The following is a 16,142-nucleotide window of genomic DNA, read 5'->3' as shown; positions in this document are numbered from 1 at the left end:
TACCCCAAAAGCTGAGTGTTTGATTCTTAATGCGGACGGCTCTGCACATCACAGGGCCGCCCACCATCCAGGATGTTGAGAGCCCATAACAGGAGCAGTGGGGGTAACACCCCAATAGGGGCATTCTTGGGGCCAAAGGAGGGACTGTGACATGGTACTTGGTGACCCAAGATGGTGGAATGCCAGTGGCAACACACTTGGTACCTGAGTGGGCCTGAGGGGTCCAGAGGACAGGGGCCAGTGCTCTCGGCCCTCATTCCCTACCTTGCTGTGTCTCAACCTAGGGTCCTGGTCCGAGACCACGTGGAGCCTCACTCCCATCAATCGTGTTCCCGGTGTGTGTGTGGTTCCACGGAGAGAGTATGCAGCTGGGGGGCTTTTCCTCCTCATGCCAGCACCGCTATCCCCAACTCGGCCGAGGTCACGACCTCTCTGGGATCTTGGCTTCCCCATCTGGAGTGACAGATCCATCATGGGCAGGAGGAGAGGTTAAGACGAGGGGCCGGTGGGCCTGGGAGAAGCTGGAAGTGCTTTGCAGGAGAACACCTGTCCTTGAGCTCTGGCAGGGAGACAGGGGACCAGAAATGACTCCGGTGTGAGCGGTGAGCCTGCTTCTCAATTCTGACCTGGCAGTGGCGAGGGAATCCTATCCCAGAATCCTGGGAGGGCAAGTTTGAAATTCACCACAGCGTGGAGATACTTTAAAAAGTAAGGCATATTATTAAAATCAATCTCACCATTTTACCGATGATGAAACTGAGGCACACAGAGGTTAAGGAACTGTCCCTGTTGGCACCGCTGCAAACGTTCGAGGCAGGATCTGAACCTTGAGGCAGCGTGACTGCAGAGAACCTGCCCTCCCGAGTGGGACGGACCGTTTCCCGCCGCAGCCTGGCTGTCGACGGAGATTGCGTTTTTAACAGATCCAAATAGGCGTTGAAGCCACTCGGGACCCAGCTCTCTGCTGGGAACGTGATCAGACTCTGACGAAGCGAGGAACCATCCCCTGATTTCTCTGTTTGGTGTATTTTGACATTTTTCTACTTTTTTTTTTCTAGTAACATCTTTATTGAGATAGAATTCACATACCATACATCTATTTCAGGTATATAACTGGGCGGCTCTTAGCGTGTTCATAATTGTGCAAACATTAGACAATTTTAGAACAGTTTCATGAACCCCAAAAGAAACCCTGCACCCTTTAATGGTTGGCCCCCAAGCCATCCTACCTTCCAGCCCTAGGCATCCACTAATCTACCTCTGTCTCTTGATTTGCCTCTTCTGGACATTTTATAGTAATGGGATCTTGCAATATGTAGTCTTGTGTTTTCCTCCATAAGGGCTCCTCCATGTTGTAGCCTGTGTCCGTGCTTTGTCTTTGTATGGCCAAATATTCCCTTGTGTGGCTAGACCACATTTTATTTATCCATTTGTTGGTGGATGCTTGGGTTGTTTCCATATTTTGGCGATTATGAATATTACCATGAACATCCCCGTCCAAGTTGTGTGTGGACGTGTTCTCACTTCTCTCGGGCAGATATTTGGGATTAGACTTGCTGTGTCGTGTGGTAATGGTAACTCGATATTTAACCTTTTGAGGAACTGCCAGACTGTCCACAGCAGCTGTACCCCCTGGCCAGTTAGGAGGGCTCCAACCTCTCTATGTCCTTGCTACTATTTGTTATTATTTCTCTTTGCTATCCTAGTGGGTAGGGAGTGCTTCCTACTTAAAAAAAAATTGCAAGGATTATGTTAAATTTGATCAACCCCGAGTTTCTAGAACATCCATGGATAATTCAGTATTCAGCCATGTTTTCTGAAGAGCGCAGGCGTGCCGTGGACTCAGGAGCGGTAACTGGCCAGCCCCCTCCCAGGGCAGTCCAAAGCCTAGCAAGTTCTACAGTTCCACGGGGGACTCCCACGCCACTAGTGAGGCCGTCACGAGGCCCGCTGATAACACCCTGCCGTGTCCTCTTGTCTTCCAGCGATTCACGAGTTCCCCGCAGACCTGTTCTCCAACAAGGAGCGACAACACGGAGCCGTCCTGCTGCATATCCTCGGTGTAAGTGGCCCGGGTGGGATGGGCTGTTCCTACCCCTCAGACAGGAGAAGCGTGTCTGCAGAGCATGGCCGAGGCACAGCGTGTCAAAGATGCCCCGTCCTTGTAAGACAGTACCTGGGGGACAGGTGCTGGACCCATTTGAACCACAAAATACCAGAATCTTAAAGCTGTCGGGTGACTGGCTCCGTGTTGCACAGCAAGTGACCCCAAGAGCCGAGACGAGATTCCAGGTCTTCCCGGGCCCCATGTTCTCCTTTCATAAAAACGGAGTGACAGCATCTTTCCCAGATGTGTGAACATGCGTGGATGTGAGTCAAGTGCCCTAGACCTTGCACAACACACAAGAAGTGCTCTGTGCGTGCTTGCTGTCATGACTCCCATGATCCCCCACCCCAAATCTCACCACCTTGACATAACTATAATTTAAAGCTCTGGTGCACTCTTCCTCGAATTTCCCTCTGTCTTCAGATGAGCCTTGGGGGACAAATGGTGGAAGTCAAATACCAATTCAAAAAGAAATAGCAGGTCCAAACCTAAATTATAGGCAGAAGTTGCTCTTCTCTGCCAGGAGTAAGTAAACTGCAGCCTGAAGCCACTGCCGGTGTTTGTAAATAAAGTTTTATTGGAACACAGCCGTTCCTATCACTTCTGTAATCTCTGCGGCGGCTTTCGTGCTTCAATCCCAAAGTAGTTGTAACACGGTGGTGTGGTCCACAGAGCCAAAAATATTTACTCTCTGTCCCTTTGCAGAAAAAGTTTGCCAGCCCTGTTGTATGGTGTGGGGAAACAAAAGTGCTTTTCTACCTGGGACATGGCAAATTGTCCTCTAATTAGGTCCCCAACCACCCAGCACCGTTTGCTTCTATGAGCCCCACCAAGTATTAGTCTTTGCAAGAGATAATTCAGAAAGTGGAAGCTAGGATTCTGGCGGAGATAGTAGCCACCTGAGAATGGTGAATGAGTGAAGTTTTAATTAACAGGATAAACCATTAATGAAAATGAAGGTTGTAGGCAAATATTGAATGACAGGCCTGTGTATTTCTGTAGTAGAGTTCTTATCTTTCTAGTTCCTCGGGCTTTCCCACGCCCTCCTCTTTGACTAAGAGGGTGTGGGTTTGGCGAATGAATCCCATAGTTCTGTGGTTCTGCCTTGGGAAAGTCTTGGCAAGTCTTGGCGTTGCTAAGTTTTATCTTACCTGAGAACACCTCAGGAATTTTGCAGGAGCCCTTTAGGGCAGACACTAGCCAAACCATGGCTAGAGGGCCAAATCTAGCCCACCTCCTGATTTTATAAATAAAGTTTTATTGAAACTCAGCCACGCCCACTCCGTGTTCTTTTCTACAGCAGCGGAGTCCTTGTGGCAGAGACGGTGCGACCTGTCAAGACTGAAATATTTACTGTCTGACCATTTCAGAAAATCTTTCCTGACCCCTTCTTTAAGAGCAAGGAAAGGCTCAAGCTTTGAAGCCAGTTTCTGTCTGCAGTGCTGGGAAGCTTCTCAGAATTGCCCAGCAGAGCAGTGTGGGGCCATCTTGGCCTCCTTTTCTCTTAAGTGTTTCCGAGGGCATCAAGAGAGCTCCAGCCTCCCCTTTGTGTGGGATTTAATGTTGGGGGGAATTTCTGGGGATGTGAATTCAAGTCCGTATCCTGAGATTTTTATAGCAGGTCTCTCTCCCCTCGTTCTCTCTCCTTCACCCATAACCCCCTATATTTGTTTCTTTTTGCTTCCGCCCACCCCCAAAAGGTAATGAGTCCGATCCAGGGACAGCCATGCCTGGACTACAGTAGACACCTGCCTTGGAGGCCATGGCCACAGCTCATAGATCTTCCAGTTTCTTTAATCACAGTTCATTAGTGAGCTACTCCGACAACTGCACAGGTGTTTTTGCTGAAGCAGCCCAGCCTTTCCCATTTTTGTGAACAGAGCAGCCGTATCACTTTGTCTTTGAGGAAAGAAATGCTTCCCTCGGCATTCAGCACAAAGTCCCATCTGTCCATGGGTCCTGGGCCTGGCCTGTCCTTCCGACCTCACATCCTCTGTTTTCCACTTCAGTCTCACTCTGGTCTATCTGCCTTAGTGTCCTTGCTGTTCCTCATGGGCATCAAGCACACTCCTACCTCAGGACCTTTGCACTTGCCTTTTCCCAACAGCTACATGTTATTTGCCTATATGCCCCACTAAGGTAAGTTACAGGAGGCAGAGGCTTTTCCTGGCAGGTGAGCCATGGATACCTGATGCCTAGAATAGCACCTGGCCCATAGGATGAGCTCAGTGAAACCATGTTGGATGAACAGGACAGGGAGGGGTTCTGTATATAAAACCATTTGAAAACTACTGATCTGTCCTTACTCTGTCATCAAACAGATGAAGAGACTGAGAACTGGAGATGTGACTTATCCAAAGTCCTGGCAACTAAGTCCCAGAATCAGCATTAGAATCTGGACTCTCTTGGTACCATGCACTTCCCGTGTGAATGGCTGGTGTATTTTAACCTTTGCCAACATTAGGCAGCATCCCGGGAACTGCTAGCTCTCCACCTGCCATTCATTCCAGCAGGGGGTGGCCAGGTGGGAAGAAGGAGATGGCACCTTCACTAAAAATGAAAGGGGAAGATCAGGATTGTTCTTATTTTGAACTCTTAAAGTGGTGATTCTAAATGCTTTCCTTCTTAGCCCTAAGGGTTTGGTTGGCCTTCCGAGAGCAGACTCTGGTGCTGGGGAGAGAGCTGGTGCTTTAACCAGAGAGAAAGGAGCCCAAGACCATGTGGCCTGAGCTCTCGTCCCCTTTGCTGCCCAGCGCATCACTTCCCCTCCCTGGGCCTCGTTTTCCCTGTCTGCTTGTGAGGGGATTGATGCAGCAAATCTCTGTGTTGCTGGAATAGTCCTCTGTGTATCTCTCTGTGCCCTCGGCCTCTGCCTTGGCAGGGCATGACGGCAGCCCGGTTCGGGGCGCGACGGCCGGCCAGCCACACCTCCTCGCGGCAGGTGCCTTCGCTGACGATCTCCCGTTTCCTCCTCAGGCTCTGTACATGTTCTATGCCTTGGCCATAGTCTGCGATGACTTTTTCGTTCCGTCTTTAGAGAAGATCTGCGAGGTACGTAGGGGAGACATGGGATCCCACAGCCAAGCCGGGCAGGGGGACGGGGGGCCTGGGGCGACCAAGCACACGGGACACGTCAGGGCCAGGCCGAGAAGGACCGAGCAGGGAGCACTGTGGTGGTAAAGTGTGGCCATGGCAAAGCCTGGCTTTGAAACCCCCGAGTGGAGTTGGCAGGGGGCGTCCTCTCCCCGATTGGGCAGAAGAAAAGGCTCCCGGTGACGTGTAGTCACCACCCAGAACCTCTGGTGGCCCAGCAGGCTGTCACCGGTGAAGGCAAACCTGCTCGGGCAGGGAGCATTTCCCATAACAAGCTGCAGGTGGCAGGGGCCAGGTGGGGGTCCGTGTCTGGGGGGAGGTTGCAGGTCTTGAGCAAGGGATGCCCTTCGCTCCAGTGTTCGCAGGCTCACATTTTCTCCTTCTAACTGTTTCATTAATTTGTGACTTTCTTGTCTTCTCTTTCCTCGCATGTAAGAGAGACTCCAGGGCTGGGGCGCTTGGCCGGCTTAGTCCATAGAGCCTATAACTCTTGATCTCGGGGTTGTGGGTTCAAGCCTCACGTCGAGTGTAGAGATTACTTAAAAATAAAATCTTTTTAAAAATTAAAAAAAAAAAAAAGGCCCCACTGTATCTCTCTTCTCTGCCTTACCCTTGGCCTCAAACCAAGGAAAGAAAACTACCTCTGTTTCCAGCACCTACTTGTGTGCAGGGGGCTCTGGGCTTTGGCACATACTCCGTCCCTGTGAAATCTCCCAGCTACTAGAGGCCATATTGTTGTTGTGACATCTGCAGCCGGGGACACAGCTGGTTAGGACAGGTGCTTCCCTGCTGCTGAGCACAGAACAGGGACTTTTTGACCTGGGCCTCCTGAAGAGTGAGGAAGGTGGCAGTGGGGTGCAAAGGCCTTCCCCTCCCCTGGTCTCCCCTTGCTTTCACCTTTCACCCGGCTCAGACCGGACTGGGGGTCAGTGAGCGGGTTGAGCCAGAGAATCAGGAAATGGCCTCTGGGAATAGGCGACCAATGCACAGGACGGTGGCCAGTGGAAGTGCCCCTCCAGGTTACCTGTCTCAGTAAGGACACAGATGTGAGTGAGGGGGATGGTCCTGGCCCTGTGGGCAGATCCACTGGAAGGGGCTCAGTAAGAGCCATCAAAGGCCTGAAGAGCCAAAAGGAGGGATGCAATGTCTCTGCTGAGGAGAAGCCTAGGAGGGCTTCATGGAGGAAGTGGTATTTGGTCTAAACTTTTGAAGTGGTAAGGATTTCTCCTAGCAGAGAGGGCAGAGAAGGGCATGCCAGGAGGACAGAATAGCCCAGGCAAAGACAGAATAGGAGGTAGCACGGTTTGTATTGTGCTAGAAGATACTGGAGATGCTCTGATGGTAGGACATCTTCTGTGGAACCCTCTCCTAACTGATGAGGTTAGGCTGGCCGGGCTTCTGCCCTGGGGGGTCAGTGCTTGACAGAAGCCCAGAGTTCCGACCCCTCTGAGGGACCCCTTCCTATAACCCCAGGCCGCCCAGGGTACTTTGGAAAGTGGATGCAGGAGGACACCGAGCCCCACCCAGAGGCCTTCTGAGTATCACAGAGTAGGTGACTTCACGTTGGTATTCAGGGAGACCCAGAACCTTTTTGGTTTCTCCCAGCATCAGAAGCCCCCGGCACCACATTCTTGATCAGAAGATGGGCCTCTGTGGCTGGAGCATGGCCTTGCCAAGCAGAGCGTGTCTTGACAGAGCTCCAGCTCTACCCCAAGCCCTCATCCCCGGAGAAAGGGTGTCTGGGTCTTTGTCTCCGTGAGCAGCTGGGCGTCGGGCCTGCCGTGGAGAAGGCCTTCTGGAATGCAAGGGCCAGACGTCCAGGTCCCACAGCCCTGATGTGTAGAAGTCTGTGTGGTCCCCGAAGTCTGCGTGGGCTCTGGAGGTGGCTCCCCCACTGAGCACCACTGGAAATCCAAGGGTGGAACAGACCCTCTGCCCTCATCGTCCGGTGGGGAAGGCGAGAGCGTAATCCTCAGACCCTCGCTCGGTGATCTGCGTTTCATTAATGGGAAGACTAGACTCTTCTACCCGTCCCGGGGACCCGCTGGCTCTGGGTGTACAGCTGGAGAGGAGACCTCGTTTAGCGGCATGAGCAGAAACTGGCAGGGGAAGGGGACAGGGGACTCTGGGTCCAGTGGCCGACAGAGTAGTGAGAGGCGTGTGCTCAGGGGGCCGGGAGGCGACACGGCCAGCTCAGGCCCCTGACTCTGGCCACGGCAGCTGCCCACGCTTTTCCCTGGCTGCGGGAGGGTCCAGTGGGCGTGTCCACTGTCCCCACCTCACAGCCTGAGTGTCTGTGGTCACTTCTGTTTCAGAAACTTCATCTGAGTGAAGACGTGGCTGGAGCCACCTTCATGGCTGCGGGAAGCTCGACGCCCGAGCTGTTTGCTTCCGTTATTGGTAAGAAATCCCACCAGCCGGGGACACAGGGTCTAGAGAGAACCCAGGTTTGGTGCCCTGACCAGGAGGGCATTTGTCAGCTCTGAGCCTCTGTTTCCTCGACTGTAGAACGGGAGAGCTGGGGAGACAGAAAGTGAAGTCGTGGTTCCCTGGGGCGTGTGATGGGGTGAAGGGCTGGTGGGTAGAGGCTTTCTTTTGGGGGTGATGAAGATGTTCCGAAATTGGATTGCAGTGACAATCGCACAATTCTGTGACTATACCAAAACCCTGGATTATATACTTTAAATGGGTGAGTTGTATGGCATGTGAATTATATCTTGATGAAGCTGTTTTAAAAAGCAGGAGGAGTGGAGTGTCTGGTCCCCCAGGACACTTTCTCCTCTCTGGTTTTGCCGTTCTGCTCAGCCCCACAGGCATTGCGGTGGTGAGAGCAGCTCCCTCCGACCGTGGGGCTGGGGACACAGACCTCACGGCGGCCTGGGGCCGGGGCAGGGCAGGCACAGGGGCATCTCCGCCTTTCCCGTTCCAGGCGTGTTCATCACCCGCGGAGACGTCGGGGTCGGGACCATCGTGGGCTCCGCCGTGTTCAACATCCTGTGTATAACTGGCGTTTGTGGATTATTTGCAGGGCAGGTCAGTGGTTTGTCTCCCTTCCTAGCGTGACGTAAGGGACCGCAGTGGGGGAACCTGGGGCCTAGCCTTCGATGTGCCTTTGACCGAACGAGGCTGTGAGCAAGCCCAGGTCCTCACGTGTACGAGTGGTGTCTGACGTTCCTTCCACGTCCAGCGCCGGTGGCTCCAGGGGCAGGACAGCGTCCGCTCTCTTGTCCGGGCCGAGGTTGAGCGTTCACTCAGCAGCACCAGATAGTTGAGAGGTGCCTCCTATAACCCTGACCCTGAGCTAGATTCCGGAAGTGCATGAGGCCTGCCTTTGGCCTCCTTAGCAAGGAGCAGGAGGCTGACGTGTTGTCGACACCCCATCAGCGTCTTCCTGGTCCTCAGGGCCATGGGGGGGCATTAGACTCGTCCCCAGAGAGTCAGGCTCGGGAGTAGGCCCTACCTGGCCAAGGGAGGTAGAGGTGGGCAGCTAGTTTACCCCCAGAAGCTTCCGGCATTAGGGGGAAAGCTAATGCCTCCGGCCTCTGCCTTGACCCTGGGCTTCTGCTGTGCGACATGAGACACTGTTATCTCAGAGGAGCAGGGGACAGCTTGGCCTCACTTACAAACATTCCGTGGTTCTGTTCCCCAAATATAATAAAGGACACTGGGTGGCCTTGAGCTGCCAGGAAAGATTTATTTCCAGTGGCACAGTTCAGAGGAGCTCCACGGGCACATCCCTGCCCCTGTGGGGCTCTGGGGGTGGTGAGAAAGCCCCTCCCCGCACCATCCCCCCCCATCTCCCCAGCCAGCAGCAGCTGACAGCCCTTTGCTTGGCAGGTGGTCCGTCTGACGTGGTGGGCTGTGTGCCGAGACTCCGTGTACTACACCCTCTCTGTCATCGTGCTCATTGCTGTGAGTTATCGCCCCTGCCCGTCTCTGTCCCCTATAACTGGTACATGCTATAATCCATTCTCTCCCCACTGCGCCTCCCTTGCCTGACACCCTGGTTAAGGAGCAAATCCAGGGACCACCCTGAATGAAAAAGGCCTTGGAAAAGTCAAAGCATATGTCACATGGTCCATGCGGTTAAGTTCAAGCACTTTGCTCCTCAGGGGCCCTCAGAGCCTTCCTTAGAGCCCATCACCTGAGAATCAGAGTTTCTGGGTTCACCACTTACCACAGAGCAGGAGAGAGAGAGGCTGGCTGGAGACAGGCAGGGTGGGCAGCTGGGGGAAGAGGGAGAAAAGCAGAAGAGCTAGAACAGAGATTTCTAGGGTCTATAAGTATGGGGGTCATGAAGGGGTCCCCCGAGGGCTAGGGTGACACCATGGCCCGTGACATTGAAGCACATGACACCGGCTCCCGCTGAGGACTGTGCCATCCGCAGGGGAGCTGTTTCAATCCAAGTGGTGGCATGAGGGCAGACGCACGTAGTGTGCCCAGATTTTCTGGAATGTGCCCCAGAGAGACAGTTCTCAATCTTACAAGATCTAGAGCCAACTGTATAGGACAGTCCCATCCTTTGTATGAATTATCTCTTGCTGCATAACAAATTTCCCCCAAACTCAGCAATTTAAAAGAGCAAGTATTTCTTGCTCTTCTTGTCTATGGATCAGAATCTGGGGGTGGCTTTCCTGCGTCCTCTGCTCCAGGGTTTCTCACAGGTGTTGGCCAGGGTACACGACTTCCCTGGGGGAGGATCCGCTTTGGGGATCCCTCGTGGGGCTGCAGATGGGCCTCCTCCGATCCTTCCTGGCTGGCTGCTCCACAGGGCAGCGCCCACCGCGCACTGGCTTCCCTCGGAGCAGGGGAGAGAAGGCACCAGGGTGGAAGGGAGTCTGTAACCTAGTCTGGGAGGCGGTAACCATCACTTTTGCCATATTCTGTTTGTGAAGAGCCAGCCCATAGGTCCCGACCATAGATACAGGTGCAGCGGCATGAATGTCAGGCGGGGGCTTACTGGGAGCATTTGAGACCACTGGGACCCCTGCCTACCACAACCCCAAAAACGAAAGTTACAGATAAAATAATTTACCTGTACTCCATTTAAAAAAAAAAATCAACATGATGCCCAAACGATTAAAGACAAAAGTCATTTATAATAAAAGAACACATCTTTCAGCATGTGAATGTTTTGGCACGAAGATGCTAGAACCCTGGATGATGTAATCTCTTGCCCCCATATGGAAAAATCTCTGAGCCTGAAAACTACCCACACAGACTGAGGCCGGGTGCTGGGCGGGACCCCGTGAGCGATGCCGATATTGATGACATGATTTTCCAAAATTATGAATGATTCCTGATAAAATCCTAGCCAAGTCCACCTGTCCCTCCATTGGCCTGATATCTACCTCACTAGAAAATGACATAATATTTATTAAAACTGTGTAAAAGTACTTTGATTTGTACAGTGGAGTTGAGTTCTGGGCTCAGGTCTTTCCTCACCCCCCCCAACTTGTCTGAATATTTAGCAAGACATTTATTTTATTTTTTTTTAAAGATTTTATTTATTTATTCGACAGAGATAGAGACCGCCAGCGAGAGAGGGAACACAAGCAGGGGGAGTGGGAGAGGAAGAAGCAGGCTCATAACGGAGGAGCCTGATGTGGGGCTTGATCCCACAACGCCGGGATCACGCCCTGAGCCAAAGACAGACACTTAACCGCTGTGCCACCCAGGCGCCCCTAGCAAGACATTTAAATAAGATGTGGGCCACATGTGGGAAAACCTTCTGATAGCCATATTTCACATGTTCTGGGCTGGTCAGCCCCTGGCCGTCCCTGCTTCTAAATGCCAGTAGCCCTCCACTGGGCTGTATAAACTTAAAAATATCCCCCGCCAACGTCCTCATGTTCCCCAGGGGGGCGCTGGGCACCGCTCTGTTGAGTGCCACTTCCTCAGAGCCTAGAGTTTGGGGAGCCTCACGGTGATGCCCTGCCAGGATGACCCCTCCCGGAAGTGGCCTCCCCACGGCAGCTCCCATGTATGCCGCCCACCAGGACAGCCAGGAGAGAGGGGCACCGTGGGTCCCCTGGCTTCTGCTTGCATCCTGTGCAGGGCCCCTTGGTCTCCAAGATCAGTTTGTGGGTGCAGCCATTCCACCTTCCTGTCCGCACTGGACCTGGCTGGGGTGGTCCTAGGACCCCTCCCCTGGACCATAGGGACATCATTCATCTGTGTCTGTGTCAGAGAGGTTGGGTGGGATTGTGGGGCAATGTCCGTGCCCTCTGCAGAAAAAAACGTGGCATCCCCACCATCAGCCCTGGGCTCCTTTCAAATGGTACAAGTGGGTCCTTTGCCCTGAGAATCTCCAAAGAGGTCTCTCTCTATTTTAAGAAAATAATATCCCTTGGAGCACCTGGGTGGCTCAGTCGGTGAAGCATCTGACTCCCGCTCAGATCGTGATCCCAGGGTCCTGGGAACAGCCTCCTATGTGGGATTCTCTGCTCAGCGGGAGTCTGCTTCTCCCTCTGCCCCTCCCTCCTGCTCATGCTTTCTCTCGCTCTCAAATAAATAAATAAAATCTTTAAAAAAATGAAAATAATATCCCTTACTGTAGGGAGACAGACAGGTAGGTGTCTTTTCAGTTTTTAGGAGTGTTGATTTCAGCAAGCCTGTTCCCTTACTGACGGCAGCCCCTGCCTGGCTGGCCCCGTCCATGACTTGGAGCGTAATGAAGCGTGGGCCATTTCTCTTAGGAGGCCCACGCCAACCTGGGGCCACACACGGTGGCATTGGTGGGATGGGTTTCGGCTAAGGAAAGGTCCCCTGCAGCTGAGAAACCCAGAAACAGAGAGAGGAGCCCAGCTTTGTGTGAAAATAACAAGGCAGCATGTGTGAGCTCCAAGTGCTTAGGGGTCTGTGTGTGTTCTTTGGGAATAAATCTGTGCCCCCCTTGTTTCTTTTGCCTTCCAGTTCATATACGATGAAGAAATTGTGTGGTAAGTTTTAAACGTTTGTTTCTTGTTCCTTTTTTGTTCCTATCCTTCCTCATTGGGTTCATTGAATCTTTTTTGAGATTATTTTTACAAACATGAGCTTATGCACTTGTGAAAGTAAAAAGACATGGTGCAAAGCAATCACGCCTTTATTCTTTCAAAGTGACAAAGATTGTTTCCCTAAGTGTTCCCACTCTACCAAATAACGAAATATAACATAAAGCTAAAATAATGAAAACAGTACGGCATTTTTCCACTGGGATAAGCATAGACCAGAATGGACTGTGGAGCCAAGAACCCAGTCGTGGGCCCGTGTCTTGGCCAGGGGATGTGACAGGTGTCACGACAGGCAGTGAGTTAGAGAGAGGGTCTCAGATACTGCTGGGGAAACTAGGGGTCAATAGAGAACAAAATAACATCAGGTCCCTTCCTCCCACCTTGTACAAGAAGAGAATCCAGATGAATTAAAGATCTTACTGTAGGGGCCCCTGGTGGCTCAGTCGGTTAAGTGTCTGCCTTCGGTTCAGGTCATGATCTCAGGGTCCTGGGATCAAGCCCTCTGTTGGGCTCCCTGCTCAGCGGGGAGTCTGCTTCTCCCTCTCCCTCTGCCCCCCCCCCAACTTGTACTTGTTCTCTCTTTCTCACTGTAAAAAGCAAAGTTAAACAAAACAGAATAAAATGTAGGGACTCACCTTTATGACATCGAGGTAGGAAATGATTCCTTAACTAAGATACATAAAGCAGAAACTTAAAAGGTTGGTGTATTCATGATATGCATGTATCGTACATCCATAAGCCACAGAAATGTTCCCTTCATGACAGTGATTCACAGTCAGCATCCCATGGGTGTCTGTTTGTGGGAATGTGCTCAGGAGGCCTCGCTGAGGACATGAGCAGACAGGTGCTATGGGCCCTGCTTTTGGCCCCGACCTGGCCGCTAAGCCACCATGTGGGCCAGGCAGCCACTCCTCATCGGGGGTCTCCTTTCCTTAGATGGAGTTGGGGGTGGTGGCAGCAGGGTCACCTACAAGTCTCTCCACAGCTCTGCTGGACTGCAGGCTCTGTCAGCAGAGGGAGGGCTCCAGAAACAACCATAGCTCTCGCCTAGCACACAGTAGGCCTTCAGTATGCATCTGTCAGATGACCAAACAAATGAAGCTCGGTACCTCCTTAGAAGCTTGTGGTCCGAGCTGCAAAGATCCCGGCTGTGTATGCGGTTGGGCACCGCGTCTGCCGGGCAGCAGGGATGTGCGTCCCAGGAAGGCCCCTGCCCTGCCCCGTCGCGCCCCAGGGCTCAGCCCTGCAGGCTCCTGTGCTGGCCCCTCTCTCCGGGCAGTTCTTCAGGTCCCTCCCCACCTGTACCCACAGCCTCTCTGGTCCCCAGCCAGAATCTCGGGTGAGCATAAGGGTCTCTTAGGACCAAGTCAGTATGACTCCAGGCCACTCCCTTCTGTGAGTCCTGGGAGGGGGTGGCCCTGCTCCCTCAGCTTTCTGGGTGGCTGTGGGTACGCTGTCTGAGCCCTGAAGACCCCGTGTCACTGAAGAACCCAGCCTCGGCCTTCTCTGTCCCCAAGATGGCTTCAGATGACAGCCGGCCACAGGCTGGCATGGCTCCCCCGCGTGCCTGGGGCCGGGGCCAGGGAGGGCCACGGGACCGCCTGCCCTGCTGCCCCGGCCTAGCCGTCAGTCCCGGGGCGGGCCCACAGCCCTAACCACAGTCTCATTCTCTCTCCGAGGTGGGAAGGACTGGTGCTCATCATCTTGTACGCGCTTTACATTCTGATCATGAAGTAAGTAGCTGTTCTCAGCTCCCGCCGGGCAGGCTGGCACCTCGTTCCGCTTCCTGCTCTAGCCTTCTGATGACAGACCTTCCAGTCACTTCCAGCCAGCTCCGCTTCTCTGGGGGTACCCGCTGGGGTGCTCAGACACTGTTTGGGGGGTTCTATCCACACCTGGACCGGGGGAGGCAGGGCTGGTGTGTGGAGGATGAGGCCGCTCCAAGACGGGTGGCAAGCAAGATCTCTTTCCCCGGGGCTCCTGCCTGCCCCGGCTGACCGCTCTTTCTCACCATCGCTGTAAGTCTCCCGATCGTGTAATGCTCTTTTCAAAGAGCCGGGCTGCCTCACTTCTGCACCAGGCTTCATACAAGCCACCTGCCAGGGCCGCGGCCTGGCACAATGGCAGGGGGCGCCACTCAGGAAGGAGGGTGCAGACCGTGGGTCAGGGATGTGCACCCTGGAAGCAGTTCCAAAACTGCCCGGGTCAGCGTGATCTCAAAAGTGCCCGTGAGGAATATTATTCAGCCCTAAAAAAGGAAGGGCCTTCTGTCGTATGTTGTATGCTACAACGTGAATGAGGCCTGCAAACGTGCTGAGTGAAAGGAGCCGGGCACAAAAGGACAAAGATGGTATGGTTTCACTTAGGCGAGGTAGCCAGGAGAGGCCAAGCCATAGAGATAGTAAGTTAGGGATTAGTGGGGGAGGGGGTGGGGGAGAGGGTGATTACTGGTTAACTGATGAATGGGCACAGAACTGTTCGGATGCTGCAACTGTTTTGGAAGTAAATAATGCTGACGGGTCACCCGACACGTTCTGGGACTGTGATTAATGCCAGTGAATCAGACACTTAAACATGAAAAAGAGTTAAAATGGCAAATTTTATGTCCCCCCAATTTTTCCACATTAAAAAAAAAACACAACCCCCCCCCCCCGAGCTGAGTTCTCTTTAGGTTTTGTCTTCTTGTCCACACCCCCAGAAAGAGTTAAAAACAATGCTGAGTTTTAGGGGACTCTGAATCCCTATTATTATGGCAAATGTTCGTAGGGTTCGGTGGAAATGGGTGATCGCCTCTCCGAGTCCGGGAGGCTTGTCCTCACGCGAACGGCTCGCTCTCTGAGCACCTTTCAGTGAGACGGGCGGCCCGGGCTCAGAGCTGGAGATGGTGTCTTCTCTGGGGTCAGGGGTGGGGGGGTGCACGTGGCTGCAGGGGGTGCAGGCGTGGCCCACCAGGCAGCCCACGGGAGCAGGACTCGGGGCTGGGGGAGCGAAGTCCAGCCTGGTAACACGTCCTTGGAGCTGCCCTTGGCGCTGGCCTGAACTTCTGTCGTTAGGACAAGCTTGGGACGGGCATAAGTAGGCATGGGTCGTGCTCTTGGACCAGAGGTTCCTTATGCCTCCTGGGAAGCCACTAATAGCCCAGTGGGGCAGGCCCTCGGACCGCACAAGGTTCTAGGGGTCCTGTCGGGGGACGGTCAGCTCTGCTAAGAGCCCTCGGCTCCCCCTCGCTGTCTCCACGGGCCACTCCCAGGGCCTTCTGACTGTGTGTAGGGGGTGGGGAGCCCCACACATTCCTGCCAGGTGTCTCCCCCAGCTCTGACCTCCTGCCTTAACTTCCAGGTACAATGTGAAGATGCAGGCCTTTTTCACCATCAAACAAAAGACCATTGCCAATGGCAACACTGTCAACAGTGAGCTGGAGGATGGTAATGATTACTGTGATAGTGGCTCTGATGACCCCTCCATGCCATTGCTGGGGCAAGGTAAGGCTGAGCAGACAGGAGTGGCCCAAGCTGTGCCACCAAAACCACTCTCCCGCTCTCTTTCCTGCACACACACACACACCCCTAAATTGTCACCCTCTTACCTTTGGTCCCAGGGCACTAAATGAGGAAATGTGGCTCGGATTTGCATTTGCGTACAGGAGAGAAGGATGAAGAGTCCACAGTCACGCCCTAGGGACTTTTCCTGAGCCTCCTGAGGAAGGTTTCAGGCCTGCTGGGCTCCTCCGAAAAGCAGCGAATTACCTCTCTGACCCTTGGAAAAGGCCAGTGGCAGGAGGCTGAGGACTTGGGGTGGCAGACAGGAGCAGGCCTCCCTGTGATTTTTCACACGCCAGGCCCAGGTCTCGTGGAGAGCTCCGTTCTGGAAAAACCTCTGGCTCGTCACCCAGAGGAACGGCAAGGCCTGGGGCGGGCAGCCACAGAGCTGAGCAGGAATGCACAGAC

The 16,142-nt window shown here is 53.5% G+C and overlaps 1 protein-coding gene across 1 annotated transcript in view; it reads left to right on the top strand.

Annotated features, from left to right (window-relative positions):
• The window catches only part of SLC24A4 (solute carrier family 24 member 4), a 151,342-nt gene that overhangs the window by 91,270 nt on the left and 43,930 nt on the right, over positions 1-16,142 (top strand). Inside the window, exons 3-10 of the mRNA XM_040641247.1 lie at positions 1,986-2,062; positions 5,084-5,158; positions 7,516-7,600; positions 8,130-8,233; positions 9,038-9,112; positions 12,116-12,141; positions 13,875-13,928; positions 15,535-15,677. Of these exons, the coding sequence (XP_040497181.1) occupies positions 1,986-2,062; positions 5,084-5,158; positions 7,516-7,600; positions 8,130-8,233; positions 9,038-9,112; positions 12,116-12,141; positions 13,875-13,928; positions 15,535-15,677 (639 nt within the window). The remainder of the gene's footprint in view (positions 1-1,985; positions 2,063-5,083; positions 5,159-7,515; positions 7,601-8,129; positions 8,234-9,037; positions 9,113-12,115; positions 12,142-13,874; positions 13,929-15,534; positions 15,678-16,142) is intronic.

Source organism: Ursus maritimus, unplaced genomic scaffold, assembly GCF_017311325.1.
Source record: "Ursus maritimus isolate PB19 unplaced genomic scaffold, ASM1731132v1 scaffold_25, whole genome shotgun sequence".
Lineage (NCBI taxonomy): Eukaryota > Metazoa > Chordata > Mammalia > Carnivora > Ursidae > Ursus > Ursus maritimus.
The sequence above is the reverse complement of the archived record's forward strand: the minus strand, read 5'-3'. Positions and strand labels throughout refer to the sequence as shown.